The sequence below is a fragment of the Pseudophryne corroboree genome, chromosome 6, assembly GCF_028390025.1.
Source record: "Pseudophryne corroboree isolate aPseCor3 chromosome 6, aPseCor3.hap2, whole genome shotgun sequence".
NCBI lineage: Eukaryota > Metazoa > Chordata > Amphibia > Anura > Myobatrachidae > Pseudophryne > Pseudophryne corroboree.
Genome location: NC_086449.1, coordinates 827059692 through 827084778, shown reverse-complemented (window position 1 = coordinate 827084778; position 25087 = coordinate 827059692). Strand labels below are relative to the sequence as shown.

General features: G+C 49.0%; 1 protein-coding gene across 1 annotated transcript in view; it reads left to right on the top strand.

Annotated features, from left to right (window-relative positions):
• The first annotated feature begins 2841 nt into the window (after positions 1–2841).
• LOC134933825 (chromatin remodeling regulator CECR2) overlaps positions 2842–25087 on the top strand; it is a 114576-nt gene continuing 92330 nt past the window's right edge. The window contains exon 1 of the mRNA XM_063929316.1: positions 2842–3096. Within this exon, the coding sequence (XP_063785386.1) occupies positions 2854–3096 (243 nt within the window). The 5' untranslated portion in view covers positions 2842–2853. The remainder of the gene's footprint in view (positions 3097–25087) is intronic.

Here is a 25087-nt window from a genome sequence, read left to right as displayed (position 1 = left end):
TATGATTAGTAGTATCAGGAGTGTGAATAGGAGTATCAGGAGTGTGATTAGCAGTATCAGGAGTGTGATTAGGAGTATGAATAGCAGTATAGGGGGAATGATTAGTATCAGGAGTATGATTAGGAGTATCAGGAGTGTAATTAGGAGTATCAGGAGTATGAATAGCAGTATCGGGGTATGATTAGTATCAGGAGTATGATTAGTAGTATCAGGAGTGTGAATAGGAGTATCAGGAGTGTGATTAGCAGTATCAGGAGTGTGATTAGGAGTATGAATAGCAGTATAGGGGGTATGATTAGTATCAGGGGTATGATTAGTAGTATCAGGAGAATGATTAGTAGTATCAGTTGTATTATTAGGAGTATGTTTAGTAGTATCAGAAGTGTGATTAGTAGTATCAGGAGTGTGATTAGCAGTATCGGGGGTATGGTTAGTATCAGGGGTATGATTAGTAATATCAGTAGTATTATAAGAAGTATGATTAGTAGTATCAGAAGTATGATTAGCAGTATCAGGAGTATGACTAGTAATATCAGGAGTATGAATAGCAGTATCGGGAGTATGATTAGTATTAGGAGTATGATTAGTAGTATTGGTACCTGTAGGAGTATGATTAGTAGTATCAGGAGTATGATTAGTATCAGGAGTATGATTAGTAGTATCAGGAGTGTGAATAGGAGTATCAGGAGTGTGATTAGCAATATCAGGAGTGTGATTAGGAGTATGAATAGCAGTATAGGGGGTATGATTAGTATCAGGGGTATGATTAGTAGTATCAGGAGAATGATTAGTAGTATCAGTTGTATTATTAGGAGTATGTTTAGTAGTATCAGAAGTGTGATTAGTAGTATCAGGAGTGTGATTAGCAGTATCGGGGGTATGGTTAGTATCAGGGGTATGATTAGTAATATCAGTAGTATTATAAGGAGTATGATTAGTAGTATCAGAAGTATGATTAGCAGTATCAGGAGTATGAATAGCAGTATCGGGAGTATGATTAGTATTAGGAGTATGATTAGTAGTATTGGTACCTATAGGAGTATGATTAGTAGTATCAGGAGTATGATTAGCATCAGGAGTATGATTAGTAGTATTATTAGGAGTATGATTAGTAGTATCAGGAGTATGAATAGCAGTATCGGGGGTATGATTAGTATCAGGGGTATGATTAGTATCAGGAGCATGATTAGTAGTGTCAGGAGAATGATTAGTAGTATCATGGGTATGATTAGTATCAGGGGTATGATTAGTAGTATCAGGAGGAGTGTTAGGAGTATGATTAGTAGTATAAGGAGTATTATTAGGAGTATGATTAGTAGTATTGGTACCTGTAGGCGTATGATTACAGTATCAGGAGTGTGATTAGTAGTAACAGGAGTATGATTAGGAGTATCAGGAGTATGAATAGCAGTATCGGGTATGATTAGTATCAGGAGTATGATTAGTAGTATCAGGAGTGTGAATAGGAGTATCAGAAGTGTGATTAGCAGTATCAGGAGTGTGATTAGGAGTATGAATAGCAGTATAGGGGGAATGATTAGTATCAGGAGTATGATTAGGAGTATCAGGAGTGTGATTAGGAGTATCAGGAGTATGAATAGCAGTATCGTGGGTATGATTAGTATCAGGGGTATGATTAGTAGTATCAGGAGAATGATTAGTAGTATCAGTTGTATTATTAGGAGTATGTTTAGTAGTATCAGAAGTGTGATTAGTAGTATCAGGAGTGTGATTAGCAGTATCGGGGGTATGGTTAGTATCAGGGGTATGATTAGTAATATCAGTAGTATTATAAGGAGTATGATTAGTAGTATCAGAAGTATGATTAGCAGTATCAGGAGTATGATTAGTAATATCAGGAGTATGAATAGCAGTATCGGGAGTATGATTAGTATTAGGAGTAAGATTAGTAGTATTGGTACCTGTATGAGTATGATTAGTAGTATCAGGAGTATGATTAGCAGTATTAGGAGTATGATTAGGAGTATCAGGAGTATGATTAGCAGTATCAGTATGATTAGGAGTTTCAGGAGTATGATTAGCAGTATCAGTAGTATGATTAGGAGTATCAGCAGTATGAATAGCAGTATTGGGGGTATGAATAGTATCAGGGGTATGATTAGTAGTATCAGGAGTATGAGTAGTAGTATCAGGAGTATGATTAGGAGTATGAATAGCAGTATCGGGGGTATGAATAGTATCAGGAGTATGATTAGGAGTATCAGGAGTATGATTAGCAGTATCAGGAGTGTGATTAGGAGTATGAATAGCAGTAGCGGGGGTATAAATAGTATCAGGGGTATGATTAGTAGTATCAGGAGTATTATTAGGAGTATGATTAGTAGTATTGGTATCTGTAGGAGTATGATTAGTAGTATCAGGAGTATGATTAGCAGTATTAGGAGTATGATTAGGAGTATCAGGAGTATGATTAGCAGTATCAGTATGATTAGGAGTTTCAGGAGTATGATTAGCAGTATCAGGGGTATGATTAGTATCAGTAGTATGATTAGGAGTATCAGCAGTATGAATAGCAGTATCGGGGGTATGAATAGTATCAGAGGTATGATTAGTAGTATCAGGAGTATGATTAGGAGTGTGAATAGCAGTATCGGGGGTATGAATAGTATCAGGAGTATAATTAGGAGTATCAGGAGTATGATTAGCAGTATCAGGAGTGTGATTAGGAGTATGAATAGCAGTATCGGGGGTATGAATAGTATCAGGGGTATGACTAGTAGTATCAGGAGGAGTATTAGGAGTATCAGGAGTATGAGTAATATCAGGAGGAGTATTAGGAGTATAATGAGCCCGTGCGCTCGCAGAAAGACTACTGTTTGCAGTGGCGGGCGGATGGGCGTGGTCTGGGCGTGTCCCGCTGTCCCGGCGACGCCCCCTCCATCTGCCCCTCCCCGGCCGGTGCTCACATTGTACCCGGAGCTGCCCGCACGCTGTAACCGGGCTCGGGGAGCTGCCCTCGGAATGCCCCCAGACGATGCCCTGGGGCAGCTCCGCTCCTGCTGGCAGGTACCGGCTGTCGCTCACTTCTGCTCCCTGTTCCGCGCAGCCTTCCAGCTGCCCGACTTCGAGATAGAGGTGAGGGGGGAACGGCGCCGGGAGCTCGGAGTGCGGGAGGGGTGTAACGGTACCGGGGGTATGGCGCGTGTGTTTGGGAAGCGGGGGGCGGGTCATAGCGGTAAGTAACGGTGCAGGGAGCATCTGGGTTGTGTTGTCCAATCACAGAAGTACTGAGAGTATTGTATTTGTGAGTAGGTACTGGGAGTATTGGGAAGGGGCTGTGTGGTAGGTCTGTGCTGGTAGTATTGGGAAGGGGCTGTGGGGTAGGTCTGTGCTGGGAGTATTGGTGAGGGGCTGTGGGGTAGGTCTGTGCTGGGAGTATTGGTGAGGGGCTGTGGGGTAGATCTGTGCTGGGAGTATTGGTGAGGGGCTGTGGGGTAGGTCTGCTGGGAGTATTGGGAAGGGGCTGTGGGGTAGGTCTGTGCTGGGAGTATTGGTGAGGGGCTGTGTGGTAGGTCTGTGCTGGTAGTATTGGGGAGGGGCTGTGTGGTAGGTCTGTGCTGGTAGTATTGGGAAGGGGCTGTGTGGTAGGTCTGTGCTGGGAGTATTGGGAAGGGGCTGTGGGGTAGGTCTGTGCTGGGAGTATTGGGAAGGGGCTGTGGGGTAGGTCTGCTGGGAGTATTGGGAAGGGGCTGTGTGGTAGGTCTGTGCTGGGAGTATTGGGAAGAGGGTGTGGGGTAAGTCTGTGCTGGGTGTATTGGGAAGGGGGTGTGGGGTAAGTCAGTGCTGGGAGTATTGGTGAGGGGCTGTGGGGTAAGTCTGTGCAGGAAGTATTGGGAAGAGGTTGTGTGGTGAGCACAGTGCTGGGAGTATTGGGGAGATGGTGTGGGTGAGTCACAGTGCTGGGAGTATTGGGAAGGGGGTGGGGGTAAGTCTGTGCTGGGAGTAATGGGAAGGGGGTGTGGGGTAAATTGGTGCAGGAAGTATTGGGAAGGGGTTGTGGGGTGATTTACAGTGCTGGGAGTTTTGGGGAGGGGGTGCGAGGTGAGTCACAGTGCTGGGAGTATTGGGGAGATGGTGCGGGGTGAGTCACAGTGCTGGGAGTATTGGGAAGGGGGTGTGGGGTGATTTACAGTGCTGGGAGTATTGGTGAGGGGCTGTGGGGTAAGTCTGTCCTGGGAGTATTGGGAAGGGGGTGTGGGGTAAGTCGGTGCAGGAACTATTGGGAAGGGGTTGTGGGGGGGAGCACAGTGCTGGGAGTATTGGGGAGATGGTGTGGGTGAGTCACAGTGATGGGAGTATTGGGAAGGGGGTGTGGGGTAAGTCTGTGCTGGGAGTATTTGGAAGGGGTTGTGGGGTGAGTCACAGTGCTGGGAGTATTGGGGAGAGAGTGGGGGGGGGGTCACAGTGCTGGGAGTATTGGGGAGGGGATGTGGGGTGAGTCACAGACTACAGGGATTATTAGGATGGGGTTGCGGGCAGAATTACAGCAGGGAGTATTGGGGAGGGGTGCAAGCTGAGTCATAGTGCAGGGAGTATTGGGGAGGGGGTGCGAGGTGAGTCAGTGCTGGGAGTATTTGGGAGGGGGTGCGAGGTGAGTCACAGTGCTGGATCTGTTGGGGAGGGGGTGTGAGGTGAGTCACAGTGCTGGGTCTGTTGGGGAGGGGGTGTGAGGTAAGTCACAGTGCTGGGTCTGTTGGGGAGGGGGTGTGAGGTAAGTCACAGTGCTGGGTCTGTTGGGGAGGGGGGGTGAGGTGAGTAACACTGCTGGGAGTATTGGGGAGGGGATGCGAGGCGAGTCACACTGCTGGGAGTATTGGGGAGGGGATGCGAGGTGAGTCACACTGCTGGGAGTATTGGGGAGGGGGTGTGAGGTGAGTCACACTGCTGGGAGTATTGGGGAGGGGCTGTGAGGTGAGTCACAGAGCTGGGAGTATTGGGGAGGGGGTACGAGGTGAGTCAGTGCTGGGAGTATTGGGGTGGGCTGTGGGGTGAGTCACAGTGCTGGGAGTATTGGGGAAGGGGTACGAGGTGAGTCACCGTGCTGGGAGTATTGGGGAGGGGGTACGAGGTGAGTCACAGTGCTGGGAGTATTGGGGAGGGGGGGTGAGTTACAGTGCTGGGAATATTGGGGATGGGGTGCGAGGTGAGTCACAGTGCTGGATCTGTTGGGGAGGGGGTGTGAGGTGAGTCACAGTGCTGGGTCTGTTGGGGAGGGGGTGTGAGGTAAGTCACAGTGCTGGGTCTGTTGGGGAGGGGGGGTGAGGTGAGTAACACTGCTGGGAGTATTGGGGAGGGGATGCGAGGCGAGTCACACTGCTGGGAGTATTGGGGAGGGGATGCGAGGTGAGTCACACTGCTGGGAGTATTGGGGAGGGGATGCGAGGCGAGTCACACTGCTGGGAGTATTGGGGAGGGGATGCGAGGTGAGTCACACTGCTGGGAGTATTGGGGAGGGGGTGTGAGGTGAGTCACACTGCTGGGAGTATTGGGGAGGGGCTGTGAGGTGAGTCACAGAGCTGGGAGTATTGGGGAGGGGGTACGAGGTGAGTCACAGTGCTGGGAGTATTGGGGAGGGCTGTGGGGTGAGTCACAGTGCTGGGAGTATTGGGGAAGGGGTACGAGGTGAGTCACCGTGCTGGGAGTATTGGGGAGGGGGTACGAGGTGAGTCACAGTGCTGGGAGTATTGGGGAGGGGGGGTGAGTTACAGTGCTGGGAATATTGGGGATGGGGTATGAGGTGAGTCACAGTGCTGGGAGTATTGGGGAGGGGGTGCCAGGTGAGTCACAGTGCTGGGAGTATTGGGGAGGGGGTGCCAGGTGAGTCACAGTGCTGGGAGTATTGGGGAGGGGGTGTGAGGTGAGTCACAGTGCTGGGAGTATTGGGGAGGGGGTGCGGGGTGAGTCACAGTGCTGGGAGTATTGGGGAAGGGGTGCAAGGTGAATCCCAGTGCTGGGAGTATTGGGGAGGGGGTGCGAGGTGAGTTGCAGTGCTGGGAGTATTGGGGAGGGGGTGCGAGGTGATTCACAGTGCTGGGAGTATTGGGGAGGGGCTGTAGGATGAGTTACAGTGCTGGGAATATTGGGGAAAACTTTTTTGTTGATTTTATATTGTTGCCAGTATTTGTAAGGGGTCATGGGGAGTTTTTGAAGGGCGTTGTTGTGCTGGGTGTATTGCTGAGAAGGATGGTGGGGTTGTTCCAGAGCTCTGGGAGTATGAATGGAGGTGACATCGCAGCATGGGGGTCACATTGTGCTGGATTGGGGTTTTGGAGTGATACATTGTTGCTGTGATTGGAGTAGTGTGAAGCCTGCACTATTGGGGGTGTAGTGATACCTCAGTGGAGACCTCTGTCAGACAGGATGGGGTAGGGGGGTCTACTCGGTATTGTATTAGGATACTCCCAGGTAACCGTAGCACCTATTACTTCAGGTTCTAGATCCCTTGCTGTGTGAACTTGTCCCCAGATCCCATGTCTGGGGTCGGCTCAGGGGATGCAGCACCTCCTTAAAGCCGCCTCTTCCTTTCTGTGCCCTGTTGTTTTCTTGTTTGGGGTGGCCCATGGCACATGCCTACGCCCATGAGTGCCCCTCCCCGGGCATGCGGTTGTGTTGTGGGAGGGGAATGGCCCATCTGGCAGCCAGAAGGTGCCGGTCAGCAGTTGGTCCCGAGTTTAGGAGTTTGTGCCTGTGATGGCGTTATCCGCCTGTCAGCTCCAGCAGTCCCTAATCCAATTGCGTCTCCTTGGGTGTCCGCAAAAGTACGATGATGTCTGCCCCTCTTCCTTTAACCCGCGCAGGGCCATCTCTGAGAGATTCCAAGTTTTGAGATTAGATTGTAAGCTTTGCTCCCGAGTCTCCAGGTGTATGAGCCAAAAAAACAGGTTACGCAGGTAGCAAAGACAGTAAAAGGTATTTTATAGCTGCTGCCTACTGTTCTGCCAGATAAGGGCCTGGAGGTGTCTGCTGTGTGTTTGCCCAGTCATTCCGACACCAGCTGTTATCCGGAGAATCAGGTCTATCTGAGCCGCCGTCTGTAATCGCTCTGTATAGGGAGTACCCCCCTTGTATCCTGTTACTAGGCTTCTCCGTCTGTAATCGCTCTTTATAGGGAGTACCCCCCCTTGTATCCTGTTACTAGGCTTCTCCGTCTGTAATCGTTCTGTATAGGGAGTACCCCCCTTGTATCCTGTTACTAGGCTTCTCTGTCTGTAATCGCTCTGTATAGGGAGTACCCCCCTTGTATCCTGTTACTAGGCTTCTCCTTAAGTAATCGCTCTGTATAGGGAGTACCCCCCTTGTATCCTGTTACTAGGCTTCTCCGTCTGTAATCGCTCTGTATAGGGAGTACCCCCCTTGTATCCTGTTACTAGGCTGCTCTGTGTAGGGAGTACCCCCCTTGTATCCTGTTACTAGGCTGCTCTGTGTAGGGAGTACCCCCTTGTATCCTGTTACTAGGCTTCTCCGTCTGTAATCGCTCTGTATAGGGAGTACCCCCCTTGTATCCTGTTACTAGGCTTCTCCGTCTGTAATCGCTCTGTATAGGGAGTACCCCCCTTGTATCCTGTTACTAGGCTTCTCTGTCAGTAATAGCTCTGTGTAGGGAGTACCCCCCTTGTATCCTGTTACTAGGCTTCTCCTTCTGTAATCGCTCTGTATAGGGAGTACCCCCCTTGTATCCTGTTACTAGGCTTCTCCGTCTGTAATCGCTCTGTATAGGGAGTACCCCCCTTGTATCCTGTTTCTAGGCTTCTCTGTAATCGCTCTGTATAGGGAGTACCCCCCTTGTATCCTGTTACTAGGCTGCTCTGTATAGGGAGTACCCCCCTTGTATCCTGTTACTAGGCTTCTCCGTCTGTAATCGCTCTGTATAGGGAGTACCCCCCTTGTATCCTGTTACTAGGCTGCTCTGTATAGGGAGTACCCCCCTTGTATCCTGTTACTAGGCTGCTCTGTATAGGGAGTACACCCCTTGTATCCTGTTACTAGGCTTCTCCGTCTGTAATCGCTCTGTATAGGGAGTACCCCCCTTGTATCCTGTTACTAGGCTTCTCCGTCTGTAATCGCTCTGTATAGGGAGTACCCCCCTTGTATCCTGTTACTAGGCTTCTCCTGTAATCGCTCTGTATAGGGAGTACCCCCCCCCCCCTTGTATCGTTACTAGGCTTCTCCGTCTGTAATCGTTCTGTATAGGGAGTACCCCCCTTGTATCCTGTTACTTGGCTTCTCCTTCAGTAATCGCTCTGTATAGGGAGTACCCCCCTTGTATCCTGTTACTAGGCTGCTCTGTGTAGGGAGTACCCCCCTTGTATCCTGTTACTAGGCTTCTCTGTCTGTAATCGCTCTGTATAGGGAGTACCCCCTTGTATCCTGTTACTAGGCTGCTCTGTGTAGGGAGTACCCCCTTGTATCCTGTCACTAGGCTTCTCCGTCTGTAATCGCTCTGTATAGGGAGTACCCCCCTTGTATCCTGTTACTAGGCTTCTTCTGTAATCGCTCTGTATAGGGAGTACCCCCCTTGTATCCTGTTACTAGGCTTCTCCGTCTGTAATCGCTCTGTATAGGGAGTACCCCCCTTGTATCCTGTTTCTAGGCTTCTCTGTAATCGCTCTGTATAGGGAGTACCCCCCTTGTATCCTGTTACTAGGCTGCTCTGTATAGGGAGTACCCCCCTTGTATCCTGTTACTAGGCTTCTCCGTCTGTAATCGCTCTGTATAGGGAGTACCCCCCTTGTATCCTGTTACTAGGCTTATCCGTCTGTAATCGCTCTGTATAGGGAGTACCCCCCTTGTATCCTGTTACTAGGCTTCTCTGTCAGTAATAGCTCTGTGTAGGGAGTACCCCCCTTGTATCCTGTTACTAGGCTTCTCCTTCTGTAATCGCTCTGTATAGGGAGTACCCCCCTTGTATCCTGTTACTAGGCTTCTCCGTCTGTGATCGCTCTGTATAGGGAGTACCCCCCTTGTATCCTGTTTCTAGGCTTCTCTGTAATCGCTCTGTATAGGGAGTACCCCCCTTGTATCCTGTTACTAGGCTGCTCTGTATAGGGAGTACCCCCCTTGTATCCCCCCCTCCCCGAGGGGTTATCCAGCTCCCTGCTGCGGCTCTTTTGGGATGCAATCTGCTGGATGTAATGGAAAGGGTTTTGTTCTTGGGCTGCAGATAGTTGGTGGAGGGGGAGTGTATGGGCGGGGGTCTCTGGCGCTGGGGAAACTCTGTTTGTTTTGTTCTACTGACTTTGGCATCTATGGGGGGGGGGGGGCGCAGCGTGAGGAGGTGTTTGTATTAACCCGTTCATGCCCTTGCTCCTCATTGTGTTACCTGTCCCATTAAATGGATACCTGGGCGCTCCTGGTGTTTGGTGGGGATTCTGTACCCGGTGGGTCCTAGTTGGCAAAACTTTCCCAGCCATGTAATTACGGTGCTAGTACAGGTATAAGCCCGCTCCTCTCGTGCATGCTACGTTGGCCGGGTCTCCTCCGGCGCCTGACACAAAGTTGGTCATAGTTCTTATAAGGCGACTTTCTGCCGGCGTAGATTGGGTCTGGTTGTAATTCAGCGGTGGCATCCGTCATTTCAGACATACGGGACACATCATGTATAGGAGAGCACCCCCCCCCCCCCCCCCAATATTTGTGGCAAGCCTACGGATGTCGTTTGACAGCCATATGTTGGGGGGTAAGGGGGGAGGGGGGTCATGAGAGCACCTCCCCCAAACTTTGGTGAGAGTTGAAAAGTCAGGCCAGAATTCAGCCTATGTTCTAGCACATCACTGATTTACAAAGTGGCAGTATAAAGGAAAATTGCAAACTTTAATATAAAGCTTCAAGCCAATCAAAAGTCAGCTCCCAGTAGTCTGGCACGCTCTGCTCTGCGCATTGCCATATGCTGCAAACCCATCAGCAGCGAGTTTATGTCCCATGGTGGGTGTTACGTCTGTGTCACCTCCGGCTGCTGTCATCCCTCTTTCTGGAAGGGTTAATCTAGTCTGTATAAAGCTGAGGGGGGGGGTCTCTGCCTCCCACCACCAGACTAAGCAGGATATGCCTGGTGCCCACCCCAGTGAGGGGGCTGTAGCAGCGTGTTAGCAGGGTAATGTCATGCTGGTCCTGTAGTGTGAATGTGTTAGGGGGTCTGATAAGTGAGAGGGGATGGGGGGGGGGTGTCGCAGGGGGGCAGATTAACCTTTTGCATGCTGGAATTGTGCCCCTGTTGCAGAGGGTGCATTTACATGTTGCATGTATCGGCCATGACCAGTTATACATGACACCCGCAGCTGGGGAAGGTATCGTGTTGCGTACGCCTCAGGCCTGGGAATCGCCATACAAAACTCGTCCGACGATGAAGCCGTTTCGTCCACAGAAATAACAAGTGATACAAAGTTTCTGGCTCCGCAGAAGCGTGAGCGGTGATTGTGTCCTGCCAGCGGGCTGGCAGCGCTTTGTATGTATTCCGCAGCTGCCGCCTGTAATTGGGGCGCGTTTACTAGCCAGTCGCTGTGCGCTGTAGTTGCTTTAGCGTCCCCGAGGATGACGCGTCCCAGGGCTCAGCAGGCCCGCTGGCATCCAGCGTTCTGTGTTTGGATGTGAGCGCACACACGTGGCTTTGTGTTATGGTAGAGATGAGACTTTAGCTCTACCCCTTTCATGGAGACTCCCACCGCCCCCCTCTCCCCTCCCCTGGTGATGTACTCCTGGAGCCGACGCTAGGCTGAGAGTGCAGATGCTGGGAGGTGGGGACAGCGTTCTCCTAACTCAGTTACCAATATGTATTACTCCAGCCCTGCTCTGCCCGAGTCACTGTCTTCTGTGCGTCGGCAATATTCATGCGTGGTAACGGTCTTCTGTGCGTCGGAAATATTCATGCGTGGTAACGGTCTTCTGTGCGTCGGAAATATTCATGCGTGGTAACGGTCTTCTGTGCGTCGGCAATATTCATGCGTTGTAACGGTCTTCTGTGCGTCGGCAATATTCATGCGTGGTAGCTGTCTTCTGTGTGTCGGCAATATTCATGGCAGGTAACGGTCTAATGTGTGCTGGTGATATTCATTTCAGGTACTGGTCTTCTGTGTGCCGGCAATATTCATGCCAGGTAACGGTCTTCTATGCGTCGGCAATATTCATGCCAGGTAACGGTCTTCTATGCGTCGGCGATATTCATGCCGGGTACCTGTCTTCTGTGTACCGGCAATATTCATGCAAGGTAACGGTCTTCTGTGCGTCGGCGATATTCATGCAAGGTAACTGTCTCCTGTGCGTCGGCGATATTCATGCAAGGTAACGGTCTTCTGTGCGTCGGCGATATTCATGCCAGGTAACGGTCTTCTGTGTGCCGGCAATATTCATGCCAGGTAACGGTCTTCTGTGCGTCGACGATATTCATGCAAGGTAACGGTTTTCTGTGTGTCGGCTATATTCATGCGTGGTAACGGTCTTCTATGCGTCGGCAATATTCATGTCAGGTATTGGCACCTTTCCTCCTGCTAATGTTATATATGTATAGGAAAGACGTTCTGTAGGAAGTCCGGGCAGCAAATTCAAAGATAATATCTATTTATACAGAATTCTTCTTCTTCTTCTTCATATAGCCGCCCTCCTTGGCGCTTAGACCCTTATACACCTTAATAATGGGTGTGGATCACTGGGCCGACCGTAAATAGGTCAGTAGGTCAACATGTAAACGGTAGACACCTGAAAAGGTCGACGGGTACAAGAGGTCAACACGGTGAAAAGGCCGACTTGTTTTTTTATATTTGGGTGACATTATTTTTTTTAAACCACATGTGACCCCAATTATTCCCCTTTCCCACGGACCTGGAGATCCCGGGTGTTTGCACATGGAGGCGCACCAGCCGGGGGTTGTCAGTGGAAGCGGCTCTCCCTGGATCTAGTCACCCGGGAATCCTCCCCGGGTACCTAGCAATGTTTTTACCGGGAAAGACCTGGGTGAGCTTTAGTGGAAACGGGTTACACGGGTCAGGCGGCATGGGGTAACCCGTTTACAGTGTGGTGATTGTCTCATGACGGCCATCACTGGGGAGGGAGAGGTTCCAGCCTCCCCGCATGGTCCAGACTGTTCCGGATTCTACCCCATCCCCGCTTAGCATGTGGGGCAGCTGTAATGTCTCCCTGATTGTCTCCGGTGTGTCAGCATCCGTCCACACGCACCCTGCTTGTCGGCAGTCATCCACCGGTCGGCCGTTGCGCTGTTCCGGGAGATTTGTGCTCTTGTGACGTCATCTCCAAGCGCTGTAGTGTGAACAGCGCCGACCCAGGTATATCCCAGGTCAGCGCTGCAGTGTAAACTGGGTCAATCCCGGGTCTGACCCGGCTTGGAAGTAGTGTTTTTGTGGAAAAGTAGTATTAATGTACAGCGCCCCTTTCGTGCCTCGCTGTGCATCACGTAAGGTGCCTCGCTGTGCATCCCGTAAGGTGCCTCGCTGTGCATCCCGTAAGGTGCCTCGCTGTGCTTGGCACAGGTTACTATTCCCTGTCGTAACTTTTATTTAACAAAAAAACATTGTCGACCATTTTAACTTTTTATCACCCTTTTTGTACCTGTCGACCTTGAGCACTGCTGCTTTTTTACACGTCGACCCTTTGTACCTGTCGACCATATGGGGTAGACATATTGACTGGTGACCTATCATCCGAACCCCTTAATAACTGTCCCTCTAGTCTAGCACTTTAGATGGGAGCGGTGCCCTCCTTTACATCATAACGGTAACCAAACGTTGCGATTCCGCGGCAGCTGGAAAATATTGGATCCAGCGCAGGAACGGCGCTCCCGACTTCTGCGCCAGAATAGAAAGCGCTGGTGACGTACAGTTTCCAGTAGGATTCTGTGTGATCTGCTGCAGAGCATTACGCAACCTTAGCTGCGCACGTATATTATGGTAATCGCAGCGTCGCATGATTTCCTGTACACCTCCATTTTGTGTGTCCTTCACAATCTTGTTCTATCCAATAGAAGCCAGTTACCAATTGCTAATACATTGGACCACAATAATAAACTTGCTTCATTTGTATTGCGGACAAATTGTGAAGGGCCGCCGCCTCTCCGGGCAGTTCTGCGTTACGCCCCACACCCGGGAGTCTTGTCTTCTATGGACAGGGATGTAAATGTGGATGTGTCGCCTGATTGGCTGACCTGCACCTCTGTCCAATCGGACGCAGCTTTTACTGCACCGTTCTCATCCGCAAAATATTTGCTCCCCAGTTGGACCAGTTCTGCAGAGCTGCTGTCTAGTTATGGTGGGGGTTCCAGAGGAGGTACCCCAATAAGTGTGGGTACATGTAATAAATGATCGTTGGGTAGGACAGCCTTGTCTTTCAATGGAGGCCAGCGATATGGGTTGGACATTCCCCACTATTTGATTTCACCACAGCGGAGCCTGCAGGCCGGAGGCAGCACATAATAAGAAACAACATGGAGACAGTGTTGCTTTCGGGGTCTGGTAACCTCAGCACCTGATTATGTACTGCTGCTTTGTTCTTCTGGTCAGCTCATTAGCGTTCTAAGTTGCCCACATATAAGTTACAATGTCTTCTATGTGTCTTCGGAGGATTCTGATCTTAAATATCCTGGATACTATTATTTTGTGTATACATGCAAACAGCACAGTACCGCTTCCCATCCTTTGTATACAATTGTTCTATATCGTTCCCTGTGCATGTAAGAATCACAGCACAGTACCACTTCCAGTGCCCTATGCCAGTGGTTCCCAAACTTTCTTGAGTCACTGCTCCTAGAGTATCAGCTGTTTCATAGCAGCCCTAGGCCGGATGTTTCCTATTGAGGGATTCAGCTAAATGTATTACATAATGTATATTGTGCTGGACCTGTCCTCCGTGGGGTCAGTTATGTGGTGACATGGTGGCGTTTGTGTATGTTCACATTTTAAAATTGCACAGTGCCACTTCCCTTTCTCTGTATTCAATTGTTCCATATTGCTTCCTATACATGTATAAGGAGACGCACAGTACCACTTCCCTTTCTCTGTTTGCAATTGTTCTATATTGCTTCCTATACATGTATGGGGGAAGCTGCACAGTACCACTTCCCTTTGTCTGTATACAGTTCTATATTGCTTCCTATACATGTGTATAGGTGCACAGTGCCACTTCCCTTTATCTGTATATAATTGTTCTATATTGCTTCCTATACATGTATGGGGGAGCTGCAGAGTGCCACTTCCCTTTCTCTTTATATAATTCTATATTGTTTCCTATACATGTGTATAGCCGCACAGTGCCACTTCCCTTTCTCTGTATACAGTTGCTCTGTATTGCTTCCTATACATGTGTATAGCTGCACAGTGCCACTTCCCTTTCTATGTATACAATTGCTCTATATTGCTTCCTATACATGTGTATAAGCGCAAAGTGCCACTTCCCTTTCTCTGTATATAATTGCTCTATATTGCTTCCTGTACATGTGTATAGCCGCACAGTGCCACTTCCCTTTCTCTGTATACAGTTGCTCTATATTGCTTCCTGTACATGTGTATAGCTGCACAGTGCCACTTCCCTTTCTCTGTATATAATTGCTCTATATTTCTTCCTGTACATGTGTATAGCCGCACAGTGCTACTGCCCTTTCTCTGTATACAGCTGCTCTGTATTGCTTCCTATACATGTGTATAGCCGCACCGTACCACTTCCCTTTCTCTGTATACGGTTGCCCTATATTGCTTCCTGTACATGTGTATAGCCGCACAGTGCCACTTCCCTTTCTCTGTATACAGTTGCTCTATATTGCTTCCTGTACATGTGTATAGCCGCACAGTACCACTTCCCTTTTTCTGTATACAGTTCTATATTGCTTCCTGTACATGTGTATAGCTGCACAGTGCCACTGCCCTTTCTCTGTATACAGTTGCTCTGTATTGCTTCCTATACATGTGTATAGCCGCACCGTACCACTTCCCTTTCTCTGTATACGGTTGCTCTATATTGCTTCCTGTACATGTGTATAGCCGCACCGTACCACTTCCCTTTCTCTGTATACGGTTGCTCTATATTGCTTCCTGTGCATGTGTATATCCGCACAGTGCCACTTCCCTTTCTCTGTGTACAATTGCTCTATGTTGCTTCCTATACATGTGTATAGCCGCACAGTGCCACTTCTCTTTCTCTGTATACAATTGTTCTGTCGGCATCACTTGGGTGGGCCCTGCAAGTAACTGGCCTCCTGCCTGACCACGTGGTTCTCCTGTGGTCTGAATTATGCGCAAACAGCGAACCCCTTACTGCACTTTGGTCTGGTTCGGGGCTGTACACTAATGCATTCACATGCGCGGCGGATGCCTGATTTTATATTGCGAGGTCTACAGGCGACTTCTCAGATCCTAGCAACTGTGGAAACACGCAGAGACCGTTGCAGATCCTGCGTTAATCGACTCGGAGTAACCCCATGGGAATGGAGACACTTGCGCCATGATTTGCGTGTTTGGGATCGCAGTTGTAGCCTGAGATGCCTCCAAACTAGTCGTGATCCCCCCCCCCTCCTGTGTATTTGCCACCACAAGTGGGTAATTGCCCTCACTACAGGTTCTGTACTCACTCTGCCGTGGACACCCACGAGTGGTAATCGCTCCTGTGCACCGGGTGTCGGCTGTCGGGATTCCGGCGCTGGAATCCCGACAGCCGGCAAATAGATTGCGTCCCGGGAGGGTGTGTGCAGCCTGTATGCTGCATGTCTGCGTCTCTCGGTGATGGATGGAAGTGACCGTTCTGTAATCCTCACAATACGGTACTCTCGGCACAGACAACGTGATATGTGAGCCACGAACATGAAGGGGCTATTTATCAAAGCGTACTTGCGGGAGTTTTTGGAGGGTTATGTGAATGGGAAGCGTGTCACATCTTGGCCTCGGTAGCTAAGCCGTCTTCAGTTCTAGCCTATGGTGTACAGTCTGCAATGGTTACCAGGAGAGGGATCCGTAACATCCCTCCCCGGCGCTTTCTGTGCGCAGTAACTCCGCCGGCTTCTAAGGGAGAAGGGAAGTGATCGCGTCGGCCAACACTTCACTTGGAACACGTCTCAGGGGTGTCTTGGACACCCACAGAGGGAGAATCACCTACCTCGCCGGTATTCCGGCTGCGGGATTGTACCCCTGTCGGGATAACGGCGCCAGTATTGCGATCGCCAGGATCCCGATGGGCGGTATGTTAGCTGCATACCCAGGGAAGGGCTCCTTTGAGGTGTGTGAGTGATACATAACTGCTGCAATAATAAATATGTCCCAAACTCTGCCATAGAGGAGGCTGCAGCTGTCACATCTATGTATTGATCTAAGCTAGTGACTTGTGGGCTAGACCTTCATAGAAATATGACAGCATGAACTGAGCAACTTCTCAATCCTATTGCATCCAAAGTAAAACCAACCCGGTGTGGAGCATAGATTGTGTTTCCTGCTCACTGCCTGATGCAGAAGACCATGTGTAATACAGCAGAATAAAGTGGCCGCAGTCTGGACAGGGAACATTAATCGTGCGTGAGCTCTGTGACAAGTCGCTGCACAATACGTTGCACCAGCTGAGGCTTGTGCGCCCTCTCTCTCTGTGTGTATTGCCACCTATGCCATCATCCCACAACAGAGGTCCCCACTGCAGCCCCCGCCCGCCGCTCGCACATCTCCCCAGCCTGCTTTGCACACTGCGCTGGTTACAACAGAAGCCAACTGGGAGATCCCCAGGTGCAGGAGGCTGTGGTGGATCCGCAGCGGGCCAGCTGCACAGCTGATTATAGGGGTGAGCTGGGACCTATAAAACAGCCCCAGACCCTGCGAATTCTCTCATCAGCAATCCTGTCACACGGGTCCTGGAGGATCTGAGAGAAACGGAGCACAAAAACAACCCCGCGCTCTCCCCCCGGCAGTGTCACGCCGCCATTAACCCCTCGCAGCCTGGTTAGTGGCTTCTGGAGGCTGCCTGGTAAATAAGTGACATGGATACGTGAAAACTCCGCGCGCCATAATCTGTAGCGCTGTACCTGGGGCAGGTGACAGACCCTCCCCCGGCATAGAACGGTGGGTTACTGGTACCCTACTGACTGCCCAAGTCCTGTCCATGGGAACATTGTACACTGCATAGGGATCAACTGATCCCTACTAGCTATAGAGAGACTGCATCATGTGGGAACATTGTACACTGCATAGGGATCAACTGATCCCTACTAGCTATAGAGACACTGCATCATGTGGGAACATTGTACACTGCATAGGGATCAACTGATCCCTACTAGTTATAGAGAGACTGCATCATGTGGGAACATTGTACACTGCATAGGGATCAACTGATCCCTACTAGTTATAGAGAGACTGCATCATGTGGGAACATTGTACACTGCATAGGGATCAACTGATCCCTACTAGCTATAGAGAGACTGCATCATGTGGGAACATTGTACACTGCATAGGGATCAACTGATCCCTACTAGCTATAGAGAGACTGCATCATGTGGGAACATTGTACACTGCATAGGGATCAACTGATCCCTACTAGCTATAGAGAGACTGCATCATGTGGGAACATTGTACACTGCATAGGGATCAACTGATCCCTACTAGCTATAGAGAGACTGCATCATGTGGGAACATTGTACACTGCATAGGGATCAACTGATCCCTACTAGCTATAGAGAGACTGCATCATGTGGGAACATTGTACACTGCATAGGGATCAACTGATCCCTACTAGCTATAGAGAGACTGCATCATGTGGGAACATTGTACACTGCATAGGGATCAACTGATCCCTACTAGCTATAGAGAGACTGCATCATGTGGGAACATTGTACACTGCATAGGGATCAACTGATCCCTACTAGCTATAGAGAGACTGCATCATGTGGGAACATTGTACACTGCATAGGGATCAACTGATCCCTACTAGCTATAGAGACACTGCATCATGTGGGAACATTGTACACTGCATAGGGATCAACTGATCCCTACTAGCTATAGAGAGACTGCATCATGTGGGAACATTGCACACTGCATAGGGATCAACTGATCCCTACTAGCTATAGAGAGACTGCATCATGTGGGAACATTGTACACTGCATAGGGATCAACTGATCCCTACTAGCTATAGAGAGACTGCATCATGTGGGAACATTGTACATGACATAGGGATCTCTTGCTGGCGCATACACCTAGCGTTACACCTGCAGTATTACTCTCATGTGGGCACATTGTACATGACATAGGGATCCCTTGCTGGCGTATACACCTAGCGTTACACCTGCAGTATTACTCTCATGTGGGTACATTGTACATGACATAGGGAACTCTTGCTGGCGTATACACCTAGCGTTACACCTGCAGTATTACTCTCATGTGGGCACATTGTACATGGCATAGGGATCTCTTGCTGGCGTATACACCTAACGTTACACCTGCAGTATTACTCTCATGTGGGCACATTGTACATGGCATAGGGATCTCTTGCTGGCGTATACACCTAACGTTACACCTGCAGTATTACTCTCATGTGGGCACATTGTACATGGCATAGGGATCTCTTGCTGGCGTATACACCTAGCGTTACACCTGCAGTATTACTCTCATGTGGGCACATTGTACATGACATAGGGATCTCTTACTGACGTATACACCTAGCGTTACACCTGCAGTATTGCTCTCATGTGGGCACATTGTACATGACATAGGGATCTCTTACTGACGTATACACCTAGCGTTACACCTGCAGTATTGCTCTCATGTGGGCACATTGTACATGGCATAGGGATCTCTTGCTGGCGTATACACCTAGCGTTACACCTGCAGTATTACTCTCATGTGGGCACATTGTACATGACATAGGGATCTCTTGCTGGCGTATACACCTAGCGTTACACCTGCAGTATTACTCTCATGTGGGCACATTGTACATGACATAGGGATCTCTTACTGGCGTATACACCTAGCGTTACACCTGCAGTATTACTCTCATGTGGGCACATTGTACATGGCATAGGGATCTCTTGCTGGCGTATACACCTAGCGTTACACCTGCAGTATTACTCTCATGTGGGCACATTGTACATGGCATAGGGATCTCTTGCTGGCGTATACACCTAGCGTTACACCTGCAGTATTACTCTCATGTGGGCACATTGTACATGGCATAGGGATCTCTTGCTGGCGTATACACCTAGCGTTACACCTGCAGTATTACTCTCATGTGGGCACATTGTACATGGCATAGGGATCTCTTGCTGGCGTATACACCTAGCGTTACACCTGCAGTATTACTCTCATGTGGGCACATTGTACATGACATAGGGATCTCTTGCTGGCGTATACACCTAGCGTTACACCTGCAGTATTACTCTCATGTGGGCACATTGTACATGGCATAGGGATCTCTTGCTGGCGTATACACCTAGCGTTACACCTGCAGTATTACTCTCATGTGGGAACATTGTACATGACATAGGGATCTCTTGCTGGCGCATACACCTAGCGTTACACCTGCAGTATTACTCTCATGTGGGCACATTGTACATGGCATAGGGATCTCTTGCTGGCGTATACACCTAGCGTTACACCTGCAGTATTACTCTCATGTGGGCACATTGTACATGACATAGGGATCCCTTGCTGGCGTATACACCTAGCGTTACACCTGCAGTATTGTTCTCATGTGGGCACATTGTACATGACATAGGGATCTCTTGCTGGCGTATACACCTAGCGTTACACCTGCAGTATTACTCTCATGTGGGCATATTGTACATGGCATAGGGATCTCTTGCTGGCGTATACACCTAGCGTTACACCTGCAGTATTACTCTCATGTGGGCATATTGTACATGGCATAGGGATCTCTTGCTGGCGTATACACCTAGCGTTACACCTGCAGTATTACTCTCATGTGGGCACATTGTACATGGCATAGGGATCTCTTGCTGGCGTATACACCTAGCGTTACACCTGCAGTATTACTCTCATGTGGGTACATAGTACATGGCATAGGGATCTCTTGCTGGCGTATACACCTAGCGTTACACCTGCAGTATTACTCTCATGTGGGCATATTGTACATGGCATAGGGATCTCTTGCTGGCGTATACACCTAGCGTTACACCTGCAGTATTGCTCTCATGTGGGCACATTGTACATGGCATAGGGATCTCTTGCTGGCGTATACACCTAGCGTTACACCTGCAGTATTACTCTCATGTGGGCACATTGTACATGGCATAGGGATCCCTTGCTGACGTATACACCTAGCGTTACACCTGCAGTATTACTCTCATGTGGGCACATTGTACATGACATAGGGATCTCTTACTGACGTATACACCTAGCGTTACACCTGCAGTATTGCTCTCATGTGGGCACATTGTACATGACATAGGGATCTCTTGCTGGCGTATACATCTAGCGTTACACCTGCAGTATTACTCTCATGTGGGCACATTGTACATGGCATAGGGATCTCTTGCTGGCGTATACACCTAGCGTTACACCTGCAGTATTACTCTCATGTGGGTACATTGTACATGGCATAGGGATCTCTTACTGACGTATACACCTAGCGTTACACCTGCAGTATTGCTCTCATGTGGGCACATTGTACATGGCATAGGGATCTCTTACTGACGTATACACCTAGCGTTACACCTGCAGTATTACTCTCATGTGGGCACATTGTACATGACATAGGGATCTCTTGCTGGCGTATACACCTAGCGTTACACCTGCAGTATTACTCTCATGTGGGCACATTGTACATGACATAGGGATCTCTTGCTGGCGTATACACCTAGCGTTACACCTGCAGTATCACTCTCATGTGGGCACATTGTACATGACATAGGGATCTCTTGCTGGCGTATACACCTAGCGTTACACCTGCAGTATCACTCTCATGTGGGCACATTGTACATGACATAGGGATCTCTTGCTGGCGTATACACCTAGCGTTACACCTGCAGTATTACTCTCATGTGGGCACATTGTACATGACATAGGGATCTCTTGCTGGCGTATACACCTAGCGTTACACCTGCAGTATTACTCTCATGTGGGCACATTGTACATGACATAGGGATCTCTTGCTGGCGTATACACCTAGCTTTACACCTGCAGTATTACTCTCATGTGGGTACATTGTACATGACATAGGGATCTCTTGCTGGCGTATACACCTCTCTTGCTGGCGTATACACCTAGCGTTACACCTGCAGTATTACTCTCATGTGGGCACATTGTACATGGCATAGGGATCTCTTGCTAGCGTATACACCTAGCGTTACACCTGCAGTATTACTCTCATGTGGGCACATTGTACATGACATAGGGATCTCTTGCTGGCGTATACACCTAGCGTTACACCTGCAGTATTACTCTCATGTGGGCACATTGTACATGACATAGGGATCCCTTGCTGGCGTATACACCTAGCGTTACACCTGCAGTATTACTCTCATGTGGGCACATTGTACATGGCATAGGGATCTCTTGCTGGCGTACACACCTAGCGTTACACCTGCAGTATTACTCTCATGTGGGCACATTGTACATGACATAGGGATCTCTTGCTGGCGTATACACCTAGCGTTACACCTGCAGTATTACTCTCATGTGGGTACATAGTACATGGCATAGGGATCTCTTGCTGGCGTATACACCTAGCGTTACACCTGCAGTATTACTCTCATGTGTGCACATTGTACATGACATAGGGATCCCTTACTGGCGTATACACTTAGCGTTACACCTGCAGTATTACTCTCATGTGGGCACATTGTACATGGCATAGGGATCTCTTGCTGGCGTATACACCTAGCGTTACACCTGCAGTATTACTCTCATGTGGGCACATTGTACATGGCATAGGGATCCCTTGCTGGCCGTATACACCTAGCGTTACACCGGCAGTATTACTCTCATGTGGGCACATTGTACATGACATAGGGATCTCTTGCTGGCGTATACACCTAGCGTTACACCGGCAGTATTACTCTCATGTGGGCACATTGTACATGACATAGGGATCTCTTGCTGGCGTATACACCTAGCGTTACACCTGCAGTATTACTCTCATGTGGGTACATTGTACATGACATAGGGATCTCTTGCTGGCGTATACACCTAGCGTTACACCTGCAGTATTACTCTCATGTAGGCACATTGTACATGGCATAGGGATCTCTTGCTGGCGTATACACCTAGCGTTACACCTGCAGTATTACTCTCATGTAGGCACATTGTACATGGCATAGGGATCTCTTGCTGGCGTATACACCTAGCGTTACACCTGCAGTATTACTATCATGTAGGCAGATTGTACATGACATAGGGATCTCTTGCTGGCGTATACACCTAGCGTTACACCTGCAGTATTACTCTCATGTGGGCACATTGTACATGACATAGGGATCTCTTGCTGGCGTATACACCTAGCGTTACACCTGCAGTATTACTCATGTGGGTACATTGTACATGGCATAGGGATCTCTTGCTGGCGTATACACCTAGCATTACACCTGCAGTATTACTCTCATGTGGGCACATTGTACATGGCATAGGGAGGGATCTCTTGCTGGCGTATACACCTAGCGTTACACCTGCAGTATTGCTCTCATGTGGGCACATTGTACATGGCATAGCGATCTCTTGCTGGCGTATACACCTAGCGTTACACCTGCAGTATTACTCTCATGTGGGTACATAGTACATGACATAGGGATCTCTTGCTGGCGTATACACCTAGCGTTACACCTGCAGTATTACTCTCATGTGGGCACATTGTACATGGCATAGGGATCTCTTGCTGGCGCATATACACCTAGCATTACACCTGCAGTATTACTCTCATGTGGGCACATTGTACATGACATAGGGATCCCTTGCTGGCGTATACACCTAGCGTTACACCTGCAGTATTACTCTCATGTGGGCACATTGTACATGACATAGGGATCTCTTGCTGGCGTATAGACCTAGCGGTACACCTGCAGTATTACTCTCATGTGGGCACATTGTACATGGCATAGGGATCTCTTGCTGGCGCATATACACCTAGCATTACACCTGCAGTATTACTCTCATGTGGGCACATTGTATATGGCATAGGGATCTCTTGCTGGCGCATATACACCTAGCATTACACCTGCAGTATTACTCTCATGTGGGCACATTGTACATGACATAGGGATCTCTTGCTGGCGTATACACCTAGCGTTACACCTGCAGTATTACTCTCATGTGGGTACATTGTACATGACATAGGGATCCCTTGCTGGCGTATACACCTAGCGTTACACCTGCAGTATTACTCTCATGTGGGTACATTGTACATGACATAGGGATCCCTTGCTGGCGTATACACCTAGCGTTACACCTGCAGTATTGCTCTCATGTGGGTACATTGTACATGACATAGGGGTCTCTTGCTGGCGTATACACCTAGCGTTACACCTGCAGTATTACTCTCATGTGGGCACATTGTACATGACATAGGGATCTCTAGCTGGCCGTATACACCTAGCGTTACACCTGCAGTATTACTCTCATGTGGGCACATTGTACATGGCATAGGGAGCCCTTACTGGCGTATACACCTAGCGTTACACCTGCAGTATTACTCTCATGTGGGCACATTGTACATGGCATAGGGATCCCTTGCTGGCGTATACACCTAGCGTTACACCTGCAGTATTACTCTCATGTGGGCACATTGTACATGGCATAGGGATCTCTTGCTGGCGTATACACCTAGCGTTACACCTGCAGTATTACTCTCATGTGGGCACATTGTACATGGCATAGGGATCCCTTGCTGACGTATACACCTAGCGTTACACCTGCAGTATTACTCTCATGTGGGCACATTGTACATGACATAGGGATCTCTTACTGACGTATACACCTAGCGTTACACCTGCAGTATTGCTCTCATGTGGGCACATTGTACATGACATAGGGATCTCTTACTGACGTATACACCTAGCGCTACACCTGCAGTATTACTCTCATGTGGGCACATTGTACATGGCATAGGGATCTCTTACTGACGTATACACCTAGCGTTACACCTGCAGTATTGCTCTCATGTGGGCACATTGTACATGACATAGGGATCTCTTGCTGGCGTATACACCTAGCGTTACACCTGCAGTATTGCTCTCATGTGGGCACATTGTACATGACATAGGGATCTCTTGCTGGCGTATACATCTAGCGTTACACCTGCAGTATTACTCTCATGTGGGCACATTGTACATGGCATAGGGATCTCTTGCTGGCGTATACACCTAGCGTTACACCTGCAGTATTACTCTCATGTGGGTACATTGTACATGGCATAGGGATCTCTTACTGACGTATACACCTAGCGTTACACCTGCAGTATTGCTCTCATGTGGGCACATTGTACATGGCATAGGGATCTCTTACTGACGTATACACCTAGCGTTACACCTGCAGTATTACTCTCATGTGGGCACATTGTACATGACATAGGGATCTCTTGCTGGCGTATACACCTAGCGTTACACCTGCAGTATTACTCTCATGTGGGCACATTGTACATGACATAGGGATCTCTTGCTGGCGTATACACCTAGCGTTACACCTGCAGTATCACTCTCATGTGGGCACATTGTACATGACATAGGGATCTCTTGCTGGCGTATACACCTCTCTTGCTGGCGTATACACCTAGCGTTACACCTGCAGTATTACTCTCATGTGGGCACATTGTACATGGCATAGGGATCTCTTGCTAGCGTATACACCTAGCGTTACACCTGCAGTATTACTCTCATGTGGGCACATTGTACATGACATAGGGATCTCTTGCTGGCGTATACACCTAGCGTTACACCTGCAGTATTACTCTCATGTGGGCACATTGTACATGACATAGGGATCCCTTGCTGGCGTATACACCTAGCGTTACACCTGCAGTATTACTCTCATGTGGGCACATTGTACATGGCATAGGGATCTCTTGCTGGCGTACACACCTAGCGTTACACCTGCAGTATTACTCTCATGTGGGCACATTGTACATGACATAGGGATCTCTTGCTGGCGTATACACCTAG